This window comes from Podarcis muralis, chromosome 9 (assembly GCF_964188315.1).
Source record: "Podarcis muralis chromosome 9, rPodMur119.hap1.1, whole genome shotgun sequence".
In the NCBI taxonomy this organism is placed as follows: domain Eukaryota; kingdom Metazoa; phylum Chordata; class Lepidosauria; order Squamata; family Lacertidae; genus Podarcis; species Podarcis muralis.
In genome coordinates, this window is record NC_135663.1 from 9,799,811 (window position 1) to 9,816,934 (window position 17,124).

General features: G+C 46.4%; 1 protein-coding gene across 5 annotated transcripts in view; it reads right to left on the minus strand.

The window, feature by feature from the left end:
- SLC4A4 (solute carrier family 4 member 4) overlaps window positions 1-17,124 on the minus strand; it is a 204,226-nt gene that overhangs the window by 30,048 nt on the left and 157,054 nt on the right. For all 5 annotated transcript variants that reach the window (XM_077933740.1, XM_077933741.1, XM_077933742.1 and 2 more), the window contains 6 exons: window positions 15,871-16,004; window positions 14,100-14,371; window positions 8,369-8,439; window positions 4,466-4,654; window positions 3,474-3,587; window positions 1,029-1,190 (listed from right to left, as the gene is read on the minus strand). In XM_077933740.1, coding sequence (XP_077789866.1) covers window positions 1,029-1,190; window positions 3,474-3,587; window positions 4,466-4,654; window positions 8,369-8,439; window positions 14,100-14,371; window positions 15,871-16,004 — 942 coding nt within the window. The remainder of the gene's footprint in view (window positions 1-1,028; window positions 1,191-3,473; window positions 3,588-4,465; window positions 4,655-8,368; window positions 8,440-14,099; window positions 14,372-15,870; window positions 16,005-17,124) is intronic.

Below are 17,124 nucleotides of genomic sequence, written 5' to 3' on the forward strand. Positions count from 1 at the left end.
CCTATCTAAGCAAGAATCAGCCTCGGCAGAGGTTTGAATAAGAGCCTCCACCCAGCTATATGCAGATGGAAGAAAAATAGTACGCAGACACCGGTATGAGATAAACAAGGAGTAAATGTTCATTGAGAAAGAAACCAAGACCGGTGGAGTCCAAAAACATACTTCCTGGGCAGCATTTCCTGACCTAAAGCCAAAACAAAGGCCATCTTTATTTCTTTAGAAAACATTTTCAACTCCTCTTCTTCAGCGCAAGCTAGATATGACAAAAGAAACCGTGTTTGTTTAATTACAAGTTTGCTCCATTCACGTATAAAGCGCCCACGGGGGTGGGGAGATCTGAAATTCATATCAAAAGGGGTTCACAAGTGCAGATAGCTGAATCCTATGACACCTTGTTAAGTCTATTGCCCCAGGCCTTTTTATCCAAGACAAGTTCACTTCTGGTATCTGAGCTGAGCAGAGAGAGAGAAACTTTTTGTGCAACAGAAAAAACCCCAACCCTTTTTTATCTATTGCCTGGGTTACCAAAACCGCATAATGGTAAGACTGGCGTGAGGTGTATTGAACTAGGCCAGTGTTTCCCAAACTTGTGTCTCCAGCTGTTGTTGGACTACAACTCCCATCATTCCCAGCTAGCAGGGATGATGGGACCTGTAGTTCAAAAGCAGGTAGAGGCTCAAGTTTGGGAAACGATGTACAAGGCCAATGGTAAGGAGCCAGGGACCTTCTAGATGTTGTTGGATTCCAACTCCCATTAGCTCCAGCCAGCATGGTCAATGGTCAGAGATGATGTGAACTGAACTCTAGTCCAGCAACACTAGAGATACACAACTCTCCCACCCCTGACCTTAAGTACTGCTACGATGTGACCCTGAAGACCACACTGGAAGGTTTTTTTTGCCAAAACATTTGACGACGTCCCTCTGAAACGTTGGAAGGTTAGAAAGTTACCCACCCTAACTTTGTTGGTGAGATTCTTATAATTATACCCATGAGCTCCTGGATTCATCCCTGTCCCAGGCACCAACCTTAAGTTTGTGTTCTTTCCGGTTGACAATAACAGCTGTGATCTGCTGGTCCATGAAGATAAGGATGGTCACCAGCAATGCAGGGATGGCTGCTGCCAGATACACCCACCAGGGATTCTCGCCAAATGGCGGGATGATCCAGCCTCTGTGGGGGCTTGTTGGCTTCGGGGAAAAGGAGATGAAGACGACCATTAGAGAGACATAGCAAAAAACGTATCTGGACCAAATGAGCACTTTGCTAGATCACTGGAACACCAAGTTCCTTGAGAAGAATGCAGGACCTTTAGGGACCATAACAACAACAACAAAAAAAAAACCAACCAGCAGGAGCGTATTCTCACTTCTTTGTGGCACCTTATTAATTTGCAAAACGTTCCGAGCTGCCAGCGTTAATGGTTGGCAAAGAGCATAAAAATCAACAACAGAATTACATCCACAGAGCAAATATAAAACCAACCACCCATCAGTAGATCAGCTTAATACATCAACGGAACACCTTGGCAAACAGATGAGTTTTAAGAAGGCACCTGCCAATATTGAAGGTCTGATGTTCCTTGAGGGCATATTCCAAAGGATAAAGGTAAAGGTAAAGGGACCCCTGACCATTAGGTCCAGTCGTGACCAACTCTGGGGTTGCAGCGCTCATCTTGCTTTACTGGCCAAGGGAGCCGGCTTACAGCTTCTGGGTCATGTGGCCAGCATGACTAAGCCGCTTCTGGCGAACCAGAGCAGCGCACAGAAACACCGTTTACCTTCCCACCGGAGCGGTACCTATTTATCTACTTGCACTTTGATGTGCTTTCGAACTGCTAAGTTGGCAGGAGCAGGGACCGAACAACGGGAGCTCACCCCATCGCGGGGATCCAAACCACCAACCTTTTGATCGGCAAGTCCTAGGCTCTGTGGTTTAACCCACAGCGTCACCTGCGTCCCATATTCCAAAGGATAAGTGCCACCAAACTAAAGGCCCTGGTCTTAGAGGACATAAAATGGACCTTGGGAGCATAAGGAGCCACAAAGTGTCTCTCCACAGTATTAACGTGACCAGGCAGGATATTCAAGTGTTATAACCTGGCCCCATGTTGTTCAGGGCTTTAGTTCAAGAACTTAAGCTTGGCTTGGTAGCATATTGGGAGTGAGTGCAATTCTTGTGGCCTTCAACAGCCTTGCTGCAGCTCAGAGAAGAGGGCAGAAAGAACCAACAGGGTGGGCGAGGGAAGCTCAGAAACCCACAAAGCAGAAAACAGCGGCAGCACTTGGCTGCTCTCAGGGACGCTCCATACACTTCTGTAGTGTAGTAGCCAGTTTCATGTAGCTGTAATGCCTGCCAGAGGGAACCAGGTGGGAGAGTCAGATCATGCTAGATTCCCACATTAGTGCTGTATATTATGGTTGCCATATTTCAATAAGTGGAAATCTGGACACAAAAGTTATTTTATTTTGGCCAAAGCTGTTGAGCGTTTTCAGCAAAATCGCCCAAAAAAGACATTTTTGAGCTATTTTTTTAAAAAAAGAAAAACAACACTGGTCAGTGAGAAAGAGGAGGATTGGTTTGAGAAGACATTGAATTATTTGGCAGGTTTGAACAATTTGGGGCAATTAAAATGTTAAAAGTTAAATAAACCTTGTGGAGGGAGGAGTGTTAAGGTATATAAAAGGTAAAGGGACCCCTGTCCATTAGGTCCAGTCATGACTGACTCTGGGGTTGCGGCGCTCATCTCGCTTTATTGGCCGAGGGAGCCGGCGTACAGCTTCCGGGTCATGTGGCCAGCATGACTAAGCCGCTTCTGGCAAACCAGAGCAGCGCACGGAAACGCCGTTTACCTTCCTGCCGCAGCGGTATCTATTTATCTACTTGCACTTTGACGTGCTTTTGAACTGCTAGGTTGGCAGGAGCTGGGACCAAGCAACGGGAGCTCACCCCGTCGCAGGGATTCAAACTGCTGACCTTCTGATCGGCAAGTCCTAGGCTCTGTGGTTTAACCCACAGCGCCACCCGCGTCCCTTAAGGTATATAGAAGTGTACATATGGTTGATTTGAATATGATATTATTGAATATGTATACCCAATGTATCAGCCGCCTGGGGGGTTTCACTGTTTGTGTTTTGGTGGTTGGTAAAAAATAAAATATTTTTAAAAAGAAAGAAAAACAACACTGCCAACATGGGTTGCCATACGTCCGGATTTCCCCCGACATTTTGCCAATTTCCACCCGGATACTCCTTCCGACGGCAGTATTCTGGTTATGTCCAGGAAATTCCGGACGTATGGTAACCATATGATGTGCCCATCCCACGCAATACCGAGGTGCATTAGATTACATCATGGGGAGTGGGCAATGGAGAAGCAGCATCCACAACACAAAGGGACATGTTCGCCATCTCAATACATAACAAGTTTCTTGCCTTCTTTTATGGGAGCTGAGGATGGAATGATCGACTTACCTTGAATTCGCTTGGCACAAGGAGTTTCGGTGTGTCCACACCTACCAGAGCATCAATTCCACAGAAAATGAAGATGGAAAGGATGATGGCGAAGTCGCTGATCAACTTCCTTGCCTGGAAAAAACAGAGGTGTTGATTGTGGTGGTTGTTTATTTATTATATGTATTATGTATTATATTCTGTTGTTATTCTTTATTTGAACTTCCTAGTTGCTTGTTACACACACACACACAAAAGATCTCCAAGCAACTTACAACATATTTAAAAGCATTGGCTTAAGTAAAAAAATACATTGCAATAGTAACACACTTACGCAAAATACGTGTAACTCATTAAAAATACGCATAGCAATCTCCTGCATGGCAACACACATAACAGTAACACAAAGGTGCATTAGCACAACTAACAGCAGGCAACTTCACCATAGTCTGTGTAACTGCTCTTCATCCCATAGGGTCAAAGGGGCAGTGCACAGAATAACCAGTCAAAACAACCCAAAATATGGACATTAAAATTATTTTAAAAATTAAAACGATAAAATAACATTCAGTAGGAAGACATTCCATCCTTAGTTAAAAAGTAGTACCAGGCTACTGTGAGCAACTATTTCATTTTACTTTGGCTGCTACTTAAATAAGGTACTGCCCCGTGAGTGTCTGATGGACACAGAAGGAAAAAGCAAAGAAGTACACAACGAAATCAGTGTTCAGAAAAAAGCTCCTGGAGAATACCATCAGCTGGTTCTCCAGTAACCAATGGACCAGAGAGGCAGGTGAAAGGAATGCTGACAATGACAGAACCCTTTGCAAATATATTCCCTGACCTCTGGACTGGATCCTTGGCTCTGATGATCTGGATTCCCTGACCTCTGGACTGTCTTATTTCGTATGTGGATTCTGCTCTCAGGCAAGCGTTCCTTGGAGACTCCTAGCCCCTGCTCGCTCAGCAATGAGACTTGGACGGGGCTATGACAGACACGCCAAGATACTTACGGTGGTTGGGAAATAACGGCTGGTCTTGAACTTCTTCAAGGCCATCGAGCAGGTATAGGTGCCCAAGAAGAGCATGCAGGACATGAGTGTGATGTCGGGAACATATTTGCAATTGTTGCCGAAGAGGACTCCCCCGTATTTCAAGCACTCCTTCTTTCCCAGAGATGACCAATCGATCGTGCCGTTGTGCTGCAAACCAACAACAGAGGTGGCATCTGTTAACTAATGAAGAGAAGCGTACAGCAATCCACCATTGCTTTCTCAATCCACAAAGGCATGTCACAAAGCTGGGTGAAATGCAAAGAAGCCCCCAGACAGGGACAAGACCGCCCCCCCAAGGTGCTAAGTTTCCTGCAGTGCTGACAGCGAGGACCACAGCAATCCAGGGAAGACCAGTGCCCACTGGGAGACCAACAGCAGAGCGAGCCTGAATCAATGATAGAATGGACCAATTCTGGTTTTGCTTCCATCCACCTCCCTGCTGCCTTCTACAATGAAAACACTGGGACCACGCTGAAAAGATGCTAAGTAAGGAGGTAGGGCAGAGCTTGGTGGAATAGCCTCCCCTGGAGTAATTTGTCACGCAGGAGTTTTGGCTGTGTGAACCGAAACTTTATCTTGCCTTGGGGTACATCAATTTGAGAAGCTGAACACAACACAGTAAGATCTCACCAGTAAGTGGGCACAGGCAGCATCTTTAGGTTTGCCATCGTCTTTTGCTTTTGGAAACAGCCTGGGTCCTCTAAACCCTTTCAGGAAAATAACACAGGACCTAAAACGATTTAGCAAAAAGCAAAAGCTCCTGCCGACAGCTTTTGTCTGGTCTTAATACCGCAGTAAAGGAAGGAGGATTCGCTGAGATCTTTGTTTTTGCTTCACCTTCCTTCCCAACCCTCCACATTTGTCCCATTGTGTTCCTCTGTGTCGCTTTTGAAGATTCCCATCTAGCACTCGTGATGTTCCTTCAATCTATATTCAGAAGTGCTACACCGGAGGCATGCGGTCCTCTTCAGGCTATTTCTTTTATCACCCAGTTTTCAGAACAGGATTCCTTTTGTTCAAGCCCCAAAATCTCACTGTGAAGGCAGATTTCGCTGCCAAGAAACCTTAGGGAGGATGGCCCTCCCTAGCGCTGCGGAGTGGAAAATAAAATAGAATCCAGAGACCACGGTGGTGCAAGAGGCAATGTAAACTTGTCGAGAGAGGACTTGGCAGGCTCTTTTGATCCATCGGTGTCAGCAGAATCATGACTCGACTCTACTGCAGCCTCGGAAAATGTCTAAGGAAGCCTCGCTTCAGAGAGCCTCTCAATGCTCTCGTTGACTTTGGCAAGTGAAAACTGTCACCAAAGAACCAGGCCACAAGTCAGTGCAGGGACGGAGAGCTTGCAGCCTTCCAGACCCTGCCAGACTACAATTCCCTATAATATAGGTTTGTTGTTGTTTTGTTAGACTACAATTCCCATCATCCCTGACTATTTGCCTTGCTGGCTGGGGCTGATGGGTGATGGACTCCAACAACATCTGGAGCGCCACAGATTCCCCACCTCTATTTTATATAATGTTTGTGATATACAGTACATGTAACTGAAATGCACGCCTATTCTCTCCCTATCTGTGTTACTTCTTCCCTTTCCTCTTTTCTCAGTGGCGTCAAATTTAAGACAGTAAGCCCCATGGGGCAGAGACTTCTCCTTTTTTTGTGCTCTGTAAAATACTAGACACCAATAACACAGTATAAATATTTATGCCATCTATGTATAAAGTGCGCCGCTGCAAAATCAGCAAAAGAAAAGAGCCCTGCCTCAAGGAGCTTGCAACCTACTTTTTGCAAGGGAGGGAATGCAAGAGAAAGGAGAGGCAATAATTAACAAGGAGAGAGAGAGAGAGAGAGAGAGAGAGGGAGAGAGAGAGAGAGAGAGAGAGAGAGAGAGAGAGAGAGAGAGAGAGAGAGAGAGGAGGAAGGACCAAGAGGAGGGTAGTAAGAGTCAGGAGCAAGGGGGGCGGCGAGGAAGATGCCAAAGCAAAAAACAAGAAAAGCTGACCCTAGCAAGCCAGGCTAGAGGAGGAGGTGGGGGATGAGAGGGCGGAAGCTATTTTGGCAGCCGATGCACAGGGGGACTGATGGGACATGCCATTTCCTATGCAAACAGAAGAAGCACCTTGAGGCTATGGCACTTTGTCACAGTACATTGTAATGCTCAGCAGTTTCCTCCTCTTTTGCTGTCTGCCGTGCAGAATTTCTAATAGGATGCTCTTCCCATTCTTAATAGCCACTTAAAACAGGCCAAGGATGCTGTATGGTTCCCCTTTTGAGGGTGAGTTATGCGCAGGCGAGGGTGCATGGCCCCGGTTAAGGCATGTACCTCACCTGCCCGGCATCGTTTCAAAACCACAGGACAGACACAAGCAGAGGGCTTGTCGTCACTGCACATTGCTCCTCCCAGAAGCAATCCTCCTTGGCTACTGCCTCATCTCCCTCCACGCAGGCTCCCTCTATCACTTCCCCCTCATCCCCATGTGTACAGGGTCATGCTATCATTAGGGGCAGCTGGAAGGGAATGGCAGCACTGTGCTCCTGGGGCCCCTGCCAGCCAAGTTACAGCGCTTACCCCGAAGGGAGAGGTGGTGCAGAGGTCAGCAAGTGCAAAGCCAGTCGCCAGTCTTGCCACTGAGCCCACACAGCACTGATCTGCCTGCTACTTTGATTTTCCTGGTAAGCACAGCGATGTGACTGGTGCGCAGCTGGGCGTATGGCCCCTGCAACTGCCCAGCAACCTTCAATCTGTCTCCTATTTGTTGCCATAGCAGTCAGTGTTGCACAGAGGTTAGAGACCTGGGAGACTTCAGTTTAGATCAGGCATGGGCAAACTCGGCCCTCCAAATGTTTTGGGACTACAACTCCCATCATCCCTAGCTAACAGGACCAGTGGTCAGGGATGATGGGAACTGTAGTCCCAAAACATCTGGAGGGCTGAGTTTGCCCATGCCTGGTTTAGATCCCCACTCAGCCCAGACGCTCAGCGGGCGGCTTTGAGTCAGTCACTGTCTCTCAGCCGGATCTACCTCACAGGGTCGTTGTGAGGGCAAAATAGAGAGGGGAAATAAAGGCTAATAATAATAATAATAATAATAATAATAATAGTGCCCATGCTGAAACACTCCCCATCTGAAATCCCACCAAGAAATCACCATGCTGTTGATTTTAAACACCAGGTGGTGTTTCATTTCCACATGAAAAGGGGAAAGAGTTCGGGCAAAATTTGGCATTTTTAATTCTTTCTGAAATCAAAAGAACTTGTTCATGACTAAATGATTTAAGCACACACCGTCTCCCTCCAACTCTATCAGTTTGTTCCTTTATGTTATGAATCTGGGCACAGGGGGGGAAATTAAAGCTATAACCCTCTACCCCAGGGGTCTGCAACCTTTAAGACAAAAAGAGCCACTTGGATCCGTTTCTGAAGGGGAAAAAACACCTGGGAGCTGCAAAACCATTGCGACATTTAAAGCATGAGCGCCGCTGCCCTCCGATCTGACAGCCGATGGGAACGTGACGTCGGGACGGTGCGTGACTAACGCACGCTCTGTCCCCATGCGACGTCACAGCCAGTACAGCGCCCGCCACAGTGGGGAGTGCTGGGGCGCACAATGCGCCTCCTCCCCTCACTAGTATCCGCCCCGGAGCCACAGCAAAGGTGTAAAAGAGCCACATGCGGCTCCGGAGCCTCGGGTTGCAGACCCCTGCTCTACCCCCTTACCTGGCAACAAATGTCACTGAATTCCAAGAGATTAAAAATAAAAGATTCAAAAGAGTGGCGAAGCACTGAAGTGTAACAGATAATGTAACTTGCACAGAACACAGAAACGTCAAGTGTCCGTTTTCCTCATTAGATCAGCTTACCATCTCAGTAGAGTTACTTGCAGGCCAATAAGTTGGGGTTGTGGCTGTCACGTTAAATGCAGAAGAATTAACTGCAAAAGACAAAAGAGAGCAGAACGCAGCGTTTTGAAAGAAGCCCTTTAAATGTTGTGGGAAACAAGTTGCAATTAAAAGGAAACTCACAGCCCCTTCGCCTATCTAAAAATAATATCCAGTTAAGACTCGCAATCCTCTTATGCTATAAACAGCCCAAAGAGCGATTCTGAATTACTCCAAAGACATAGAAAAGCTTCAAAAAGTAGACAACACTTCACTCCAAAACCTGCATCGCTCATCATTTGCTTTCTACTCAATATAGACACACACAAAAACCCACCCCATAATTGCCCTGGATTATTTCGGTGCCTGCATGACTAGAGATTGGAACCCTTATCAGTATTCCATTGCAAAATCATCATTAATAAATCCTCATGTTATCCCGGAGATCAAAGTGCATTACAAGATCAGAACTTTCAACTCTTTGCCATTTTATTCCTTCATTATATAGGGATAATAGTTTGAGTCCTAAAATGGTTGTGCTTGCAGTTAAGGTGTGTTGAGGAAGATTCAGCATTTCCCTTCTGGGTGGGTGGGTGTGGGTGGCAGTGGGGGGGGGAGAGAGATCCTCCAACCTGTCAGGATTTCGGAAAAGACATGCCTGCAGAGTACATTAAAAGGATGATACAGTCATACCTCGGGTTGAAGTAGCTTCGGGATGAATATTTTCGGGTTGCGCTCCGCGGCTACTCGGAAGTAACAGAGCACGTTACTTCCGGGTTTCACCGCTCACACATGCGCAGACGCTCAAAATGACGTCACGCACATGCGCGGAAGCAGCAAATCGTGACCCACGCAGACGCTTCAGGATGCGAATGGGGCTCCGGAACAGATCCTGTTCACATCCAAAGGTACCACTGTACTTAAAGCAACCACAATCAGTAGTTTGCATCCCTTCAATATACGTTGTTGGAAAAATCATTGGCGATTTTTGTCTTTCAGACCACAGTGTCATAGAACCATCAAGTCACAGAATTTTAGAGTTGGGAGGGACCCCAAGGGGTCATCGAGTCCAACAGGAATCTCAGCTAAAACATCCATGACAGATGGCCATCCAACTTCTTCTTCAAAACCTCCAAAGAAGGAAATTCCACCACCTCTCGAGGGAGCCCATTCCACTGTTGAACAACTCATACTGTCAAGAAAGCTCTTCCTGATGTTTAGTCGGAATCTCCTTTCTTGTAACCTGAAGCCATTGGTTCAAGTCCTCCCCTCCAGAACAGGAGAAAACAAGCCTGTTTTCCATGTGACAGCCCTTGAGATACTGAAGGTGGCTATCATATCTCCTTTCAAGGCATCAGTTTTACACTGTAGCATTTGAGAAGTTTTGGTATGCTGTTTCCAAAAAGGATCGTGGGGATGGAGGCTTGGGTTATCGGATTATTTTTAAATTTTAATTTTGATTATGTATTTTGTGGTTTTGTATTTTGATTTTATCCTGGTTACAGACTCTGCTAACCCAGAAATAGTACCTCGGGTTAAGAACTTTGCTTCAGGATGAGAACAGAAATCATGTGCCAGCAGTGCAGCAGCAGTGGGGGGGCCCATTAGCTAAAGTGGTACCTCAGGTTAAGAACAGTTTCAGGTTAAGAACAGACCTCTGGAACGAATTGAGTTCTTAACCCGAGGTACCACTGTATATAAATGCAACAAATAATAATAAAGGGCCTATCAGGCAAGCTTTATTAGGACAGTCCTTTGGGGCCCAGAGAGATGAAGATGGTGGCAGGTGGGAGCCAGGAACATAGAACGTGACCTTATACCAAAGCCAGACCACAGCTCTATCTAGCTCAGTATTGTTGACTCTGAATGACAGACGCTCTCCAGGTTATCAGAAAGGGGACACTCCTAGCTCTGCATGGGGATGCTGGGGGCTAAATCTGGGATCTTTCACATGCAGCCTTCTACCACCGAGCTACAGCCCTTCTCAACATGTTCTCAACAGTTCCCATACAGGAGAAATAGAAGCCGTACAGATCTGGTGAACAGTGGCCAGTCTACACGCCAGCTTCCTCGACAGAAGGTGAGGGGTTGTTCCCTTTCGCCGGCATCAAGACCAAGCTAGGCGACCCTCTGCCATGACCGCAGCGAAGCCCAGCACTTCACAAAACCAGGCTGTGATGCTCAGCATTGGAAGTAAAGGTCTAGATCAGGGACCAGCAAACTTTTTCAGCAAGGGGCCGGTCCACTGTCCCTCAGAGCTTCTGCGGGGGGCCAGACTATATTTTTTGGGGAGGGAAAATTCCTATGCCCCACAAATAACCCAGAGATGCATTTTAAATAAAAGGACACATTCTACTCATGTAAAAACACCCTGATTCCTGGACCGTCTGCAGGCCGGATTTAGAAAGCAATTGGGCCGGATCCGGCCCCTGGGCCTTAGTTTGCCTGCCCCTGCTCTAGATAAAGGTGGACCCTGCCTCCTTCCTGCAGCATCACCAGATTTCACGGGGGGGGGGGGGACACACAGTCAATGCTTAAATGGAAAACTGCAGTTACTTTAAATAGCACCACAAAGCCTGCACAACCTCAGCCTCACAAGCGCAGCTCTCCCAGTGTTAATACACACTGGAAACAAATCGAGCCTTTTTTTCCCCTTTCCTCCTTACGCTGTTAACGAATTTTATACAAACATCCTTCATTTTTTTAAAAACCGTGTCCATCCCTAGGGAAAGTCAACAATAAATGTGCATGAGATCAGACGAAGAAAGAGACTTGCAGACTTGCTTTGTTGTGCTTACTTTCCAATTTCTTTCCTTCCACTACCCCGAACTACTTTGCTGCAGTACTGGCTGAAAACCAGCAGGAGATGCAGTAAGCCAATAATCAAATCTAGCTCCTGAGCCTAAGCAAAGGAGGAGGGATCTTCTCCCACCGCTTATTTCATTCATCAAATGGAATATGAGTGCAGGCACATGTATGCAAAGGGATTTCAATAGCTGGTTTCAGAAAAGGGCTGCTGTAGGAGTGTGGCTTAACTTAATTTAAGCTGTTCACACATTATTAAGCACCTAGTATAGAATTCGAAGAATTAACTGTGGAATGATGAGCAGTAAATGCTGCCAACTTAACCGGAAGAAACTACACCAGCCAATTCCACCTGGTTTTCTAGATCTTGGAGTGCCTGTTCCAGAGAACAAGTATGTTCCGCAGTAAAGCACATTCCTTACATCCTCCCTGGAAAGGACAAAACTGGCAAAGCCATGCGTGGCACCTCAAAGACTAAAGGATTTATTGCAACATACCCTTTCATTGGTGATAAATCCCATTCATCAGATGCAAAAAACCAAGATACGGTCATTATTATTTTTTTGCTGCTGCAGGGGATGAAAATGAAAATGTCTCCTACAGCCTTTAGACCTGGCTGGGGTAAAAGCCAGAACAGGGACACATGGTCACTGCTGCTATTTTAAAAAGGGTTTTAGGAGACCTGTGGCACCCTAAAGACTGACCAATTTATTTGAGGTAGGGAGAACCCGTCGCCCATCAGGTTCCAATCGGCCCCAGTCAGCATGGCCAACTAGGGAGGCATGATGGGAGTTGTAGTTCAGCAAATTCCACTTTTCCAATGCGCGGCAAGAAGAAGTGTTCTCTTTGCCCTGTATCTCCCAACATTTAGCTTCATTTGCTTATTTTCTTGGTGCATTTGTACCCCACCTTTCCTAAAAGGAGACCAAGGCAGAATACTCTGTGGTCCTTTCCCCTGTTTTGTATTTGCAACAACCCTGGGATGTAGGCTAGGCTGAGAGACAGTGACTGGCCCCAAGGTCATACAGTGAGCTTCATGGCTGAAGCTGGATTTGAACAAGGGTCTCCCCCCTACTCTACTCTAACTACTACACTGTGCTGCCTCCCATTATAAATCTAGGATCACAGGGAAGCACTTCTAGACAAGAGCATCTACCTGCCTGCCTTCCAGCAGGCTTGAGGTCCAGCACCTCTCATATTAAGCACTCTGGCTTCATATTTAATGCATAATGCCTGAAATGAATCCAGGAACAGGCCACCTGGCGTACGACAGGTAGGATGCAGAACGGGTCGTGTTCCTGTTTGGCAAGCATGCTGAATGCTCTCAAGTTTGCTTTGCTCAGTGCCAAACTTCTGACTCACTGCCGTCTCAACGCTGGACATACCTCGCTACTGACGAAAGGTGACTGCCACATATCGTGCACTACTCAACTCGAGCTCTTTGTACTCCTGTTTCTACCACCAAGGCAAGATTTAATTTTAGTGTCCGAGGACATCAGACCTGGGGCGGGTGGGAGGGATTGGAGGTGGTGAGCCACTTTGTGGAAAAGGAGGATGGAGATGTTTTAATAAATTATTAGTCTTCTGGCTCTCGTTTCTCATACAAAGGATGCAATGCAAGGAAATCATCTCTCTAGGAGCAAATTTTCTTTTTTTATCTAGAAGTGGGTAAAAAGCACCTTGCACAAAAAAGAATGAATCCCCATTAGTTAGTTATCATGTCGGCTCCGCTAACTGGAATTAAATGGGTAATGGATAAAAAGTTTCATATGGAACCTCTATGCCCGTCAACTCTAACCTGGTAACCTCTAGATCTTTTCATATCTCGTGCTGCCTTCCCAAAGCTGGATAAGCAAGGCAGGGTCCTAGAGCCCTCCCATAGCTGGGAAAGCACTATCTAGGCTTTGGCAAGGAAGCCGGGAGACTCTTGCAGCCTGTCAAGAGCCCATGTGCCTCTTTTCCAAAGCCCAGGGCCTCGCTTATGTGGCTCTGGCAAGGAAGCACAAGAGCTGGGAGGGGCATCAAATGTTGCCAAAGGCTGCCAAAAAAGGCCTCAAGAGCCACTTGAGAGCCAGTGTGGTGTAGTTGTTAAGAGCGGTAGACTCGTAATCTGGTGAACCGGGTTCACTTCCCTGTTCCTCCACATGCAGCTGCTGGGTGACCTTGGGCTAGTCACACTTCTCTGAAGTCTCTCAGCCCCACTCACCTCACAGAGTGTTTGTTGTGGGGGAGGAAGGGAAAGGAGATTGATAGCCACTTTGAGACTCCTTATGGTAGTGATAAAGCGGGATATCAAATCCAAACTCCTCTTCTTCTCTTCTTATCTAGATGTTTCAGGCTACAACCCCCCCTTAAGGAAATCAGCCCTGAGCGCTAACTGGAAGGAAATTCTTAAGGAAATCAGCCCTGAGTGCTCACTGGAAGGACAGATCCTAAAGCTGAGGCCCCAATACTTTGGCCACCTCATGAGAAGTGAAGGCTCCCTGGAAAAGATGCTGGTGTTGGGAAAGATCAAGGAGAAGGCGACAACAGAGGACGAGATGGTTGGACAGTGTTCTCAAAGCTACCAGCATGAGTTTGACCAAACTGTGGGAGGCAGTGGAAGACAGGAGTGCCTGGTATGCTCTGGTCCATGGGGTCATGAAGAGTCGGACACGACTAAACAACAACAACAACAACAATCCCCCCTTCATCCAAACTAGCATGGGCCATTGTCAAGGTTGCTGTGAGTATCTGAAACGCACCAACCTAAAGAAGCATGCTGTGTGTGTTGGGCTGACAATATGGAAGGCCAATACAGGTAGGGAAAGTTGCAAGTTTTATTAGTCTGTCGGAGTGCTGAAAACCCCACCACGACACAGACAAGTGAGTGTACTTGCAGGTTGCTGGCAAGAAGCCTCCCTCTTACCTGGGTCTGGCGGCATGCAGGTACAGGAGTAAAGGGTAATCTGGTTCACTTTAAATTTGGAGTTGATGGGGTAGTAGTCTGCCAATTTGATCATCTTCTTGAAAGCGTCATAGATGAAGATGAAGCTGATGAGGGAAGAGAAGCCCTCTTCCGTGAACCGGGTGAAATACTGGACCAAGAAGCTGGCGTCAGTGGCAACCAGGATAAGACACAGGAAGGCGGACCACAAACCGATCCAGAGGCGGAACTCCAGATAATGCAGGTCATTGTCTCTGCAAACAGAGAGATAACCCAAGTGAAAACAAGGGACAAGGGGGCTACATGAAAGGAACAGAGTATTCCAAAAGAAAGTGCATTCGGAAAAGCTACGTCAAGGCAAAGCGTGGGAAAGGGAATCAGATTGAGGAAGCAAGGTTCAGTTGGAAGGTTTGTTCTCATTCTTCTACTTAGGGGGCAAAGAGGTGGGCATGACATTGAAGCCCCATCTCCCTAAACTCTGGATAACACGCTTGATTTTGCCCCTACACACGTGTTCAACATCAGCTTTACAGCAGGTGGTGCTCACATATTTCAAGCCTACTTCCCACAGCTATGAGGGCCAGAAACATCTTTAACTAGTGGAAGAGTGAGAATACAAATTGCTGCATTCGATGCATTAAACGCCATTGTTTTGCAGAACAATGGCAGGAATGCGCAAAGCTGCAATGGCGATTATTCTTCCACAGAGTTAGGAATGAGGTGGGGAAATATGATGCCTGAAAGGGTAGGAACCATAAGCTCCTGTACTATGCATGCAGAAGGTCCTGAGTTCAAATCTTCAACATCTCCACTGAGGGTTTTATGAAGCAGGTGCCTCCCCACTTGAAGAGCCACTGCAACCAGAACAGACAATTCTGGGCTAGTTCAGGGCTTGGGAACTTTTTTCAGCTTTTTCCCCCTCTGAGCAACCTTCTTCTCCCCATGGTGGGCAGGTAAAGATAAAGGGACCCCTGACCGTTAGGTCCAGTCGTGGACGACTCTGGGGTTGCAGCGCTCATCTCGCTTTATTGGCCGAGGGAGCCGGCGTACAGCTTCCGGGTCATGTGGCCAGCATGACTAAGCTGCTTCTGGAAAACCAGAGCAGTGCACGGAAATGCCGTTTACCTTCCCGCCGGAGAGGTACCTATTTATCTACTTGCACTTAGACGGGCTTTCGAACTGCTAGGTTGGCAGGAGCAGGGACTGAGCAACAGGAGCTCACCCCATTGCAGGGATTCAAACCGCCAACCTTCTGATCGGCAAACCCTAGGTTCTGTGGTAAAATTGGATGGAGCAACAAATATGAATGTTAACTTTGCTGCAATTGGGACTCGACAACTTTGCTGATAGACTGCAGATCACTCAGAGATCTACCATCAGATCCTGAACTATTTTCTGTCCTGCTTGCAGTACTGGTGTTAAATGCGTGGCCAACTTGAAAATAGCAATTCCTTTGTGGAAGGGGACTTTGGTTTCCAACAAAGATTTCCTTGGTGGAGAAGGAACCAGACAGGAATGCACAGCAGAAACTTGCATTTCCTTGTGTGCTAATCTAGAAATATCCCACAGCTGCGACAGGAAGTGTGATGATGAAAGCTCTCTTGCCCCTCTGTGTTTCATAACTCTACCGTGTTGCAAAATACCTACAGTAACTTGCACCAGGAAACATTCACATTACAAGTACAGTAGATCCAGGGCATTCTGTTGCAAGCAGCAGCAGCTGCCCGCCATCGCCACCTTCTCTCTTACTTACTTGCTGAAGTTAAACAGAAGCCTTTCGAAGACCAAGACAGGCCCAGTACTGCTCAGAATAGTGAGTGGTTGGCCAGCGAAAAGGCAAAAGAGAGCTCCTGTCACTGCGGTACCCAGAAAGCTTTCCAACACGCCCTAGAACCAGAAGAACGAAAAGGGTGAATACATTTCAGAAGCCGGTTCGTCTTCCACTCTATTCTTTTAGTACCAGCGATGATCGCATAGGGCAGAATTAACAACCCACAAACCACAGTTAATTCCTTTCCCTTGAATTTGCTGCGACGCTAACATAAACTTGTTGGTAAGGATTGCCTTGTTGGTAAGGATTGCAACAAGATAAGCACTGAAAAACACTTTGAACACTCTAAAGCACTAAACAAATTCTATTATTATTATTATTAGTAGTAGTAGTAGTAGTAGTAGTAGTAGTAGACGTAGACGTAGACGTAGACGTAGTCAAAGCAGATGACCAAAACTCAATGAGTACAAGAGTTATCTTTTTGGCATCTGAGATATGGCCATGAATATTGAGATATGTACAAATTTAATAAATACTAATAATAATCACAAATAATAATAATCACAAACCATTTCCAGCACATGCTAGGATGTCACCATATACATATTTAAATTTAACAGCAAGAGGAAAATCGAGGAGACCGAGAGCTATTTCTACCCTCCAAATGTTCGGAAACAATAAAAAGTCACCCTTAAAAAATTAAGAAATTAGCTTAGAATCCGTAAAACATGGGAAAACCCCAATATTACAATATTGGCTTTCTCTGCCTAACAGCTTCTAAATGTTTGAGAACGCAGCAGACGGGCGATTTTAAAGCTTCTCCCAGCCACCCTGAGGTGTAGCAACATACTGTAAAATAATTAAATCCACAACATAATGGAAAGCCAGAATTCTGCAAAGGTGAAACTAAACCCTGGCCAAGTAAGAGGAGGGGAGAGGAGTGTGCAAGCCCAACACTTCACACACGGCTGGCTAATAATAATAATAATAATAATAATAATAATAATAATAATAATTTGTTATTTGTACCCCGCCCATCTGGCTGGGTTTCCCCAGCCACTCTGGGTGGCTTCCAACAAAGATTAAGAATACATTAAAATGTCACACATTAAAAGCTTCGCTAAACAGGGCTGCCTTCAGATGTCTTCTGAATGTCAGGCAGTTGTTTATCTATTTGACATCTGATGGGAGGGCGTTCCACAGGGCAGGTGCCACTACCTAGAAGGCCCTCTGCCT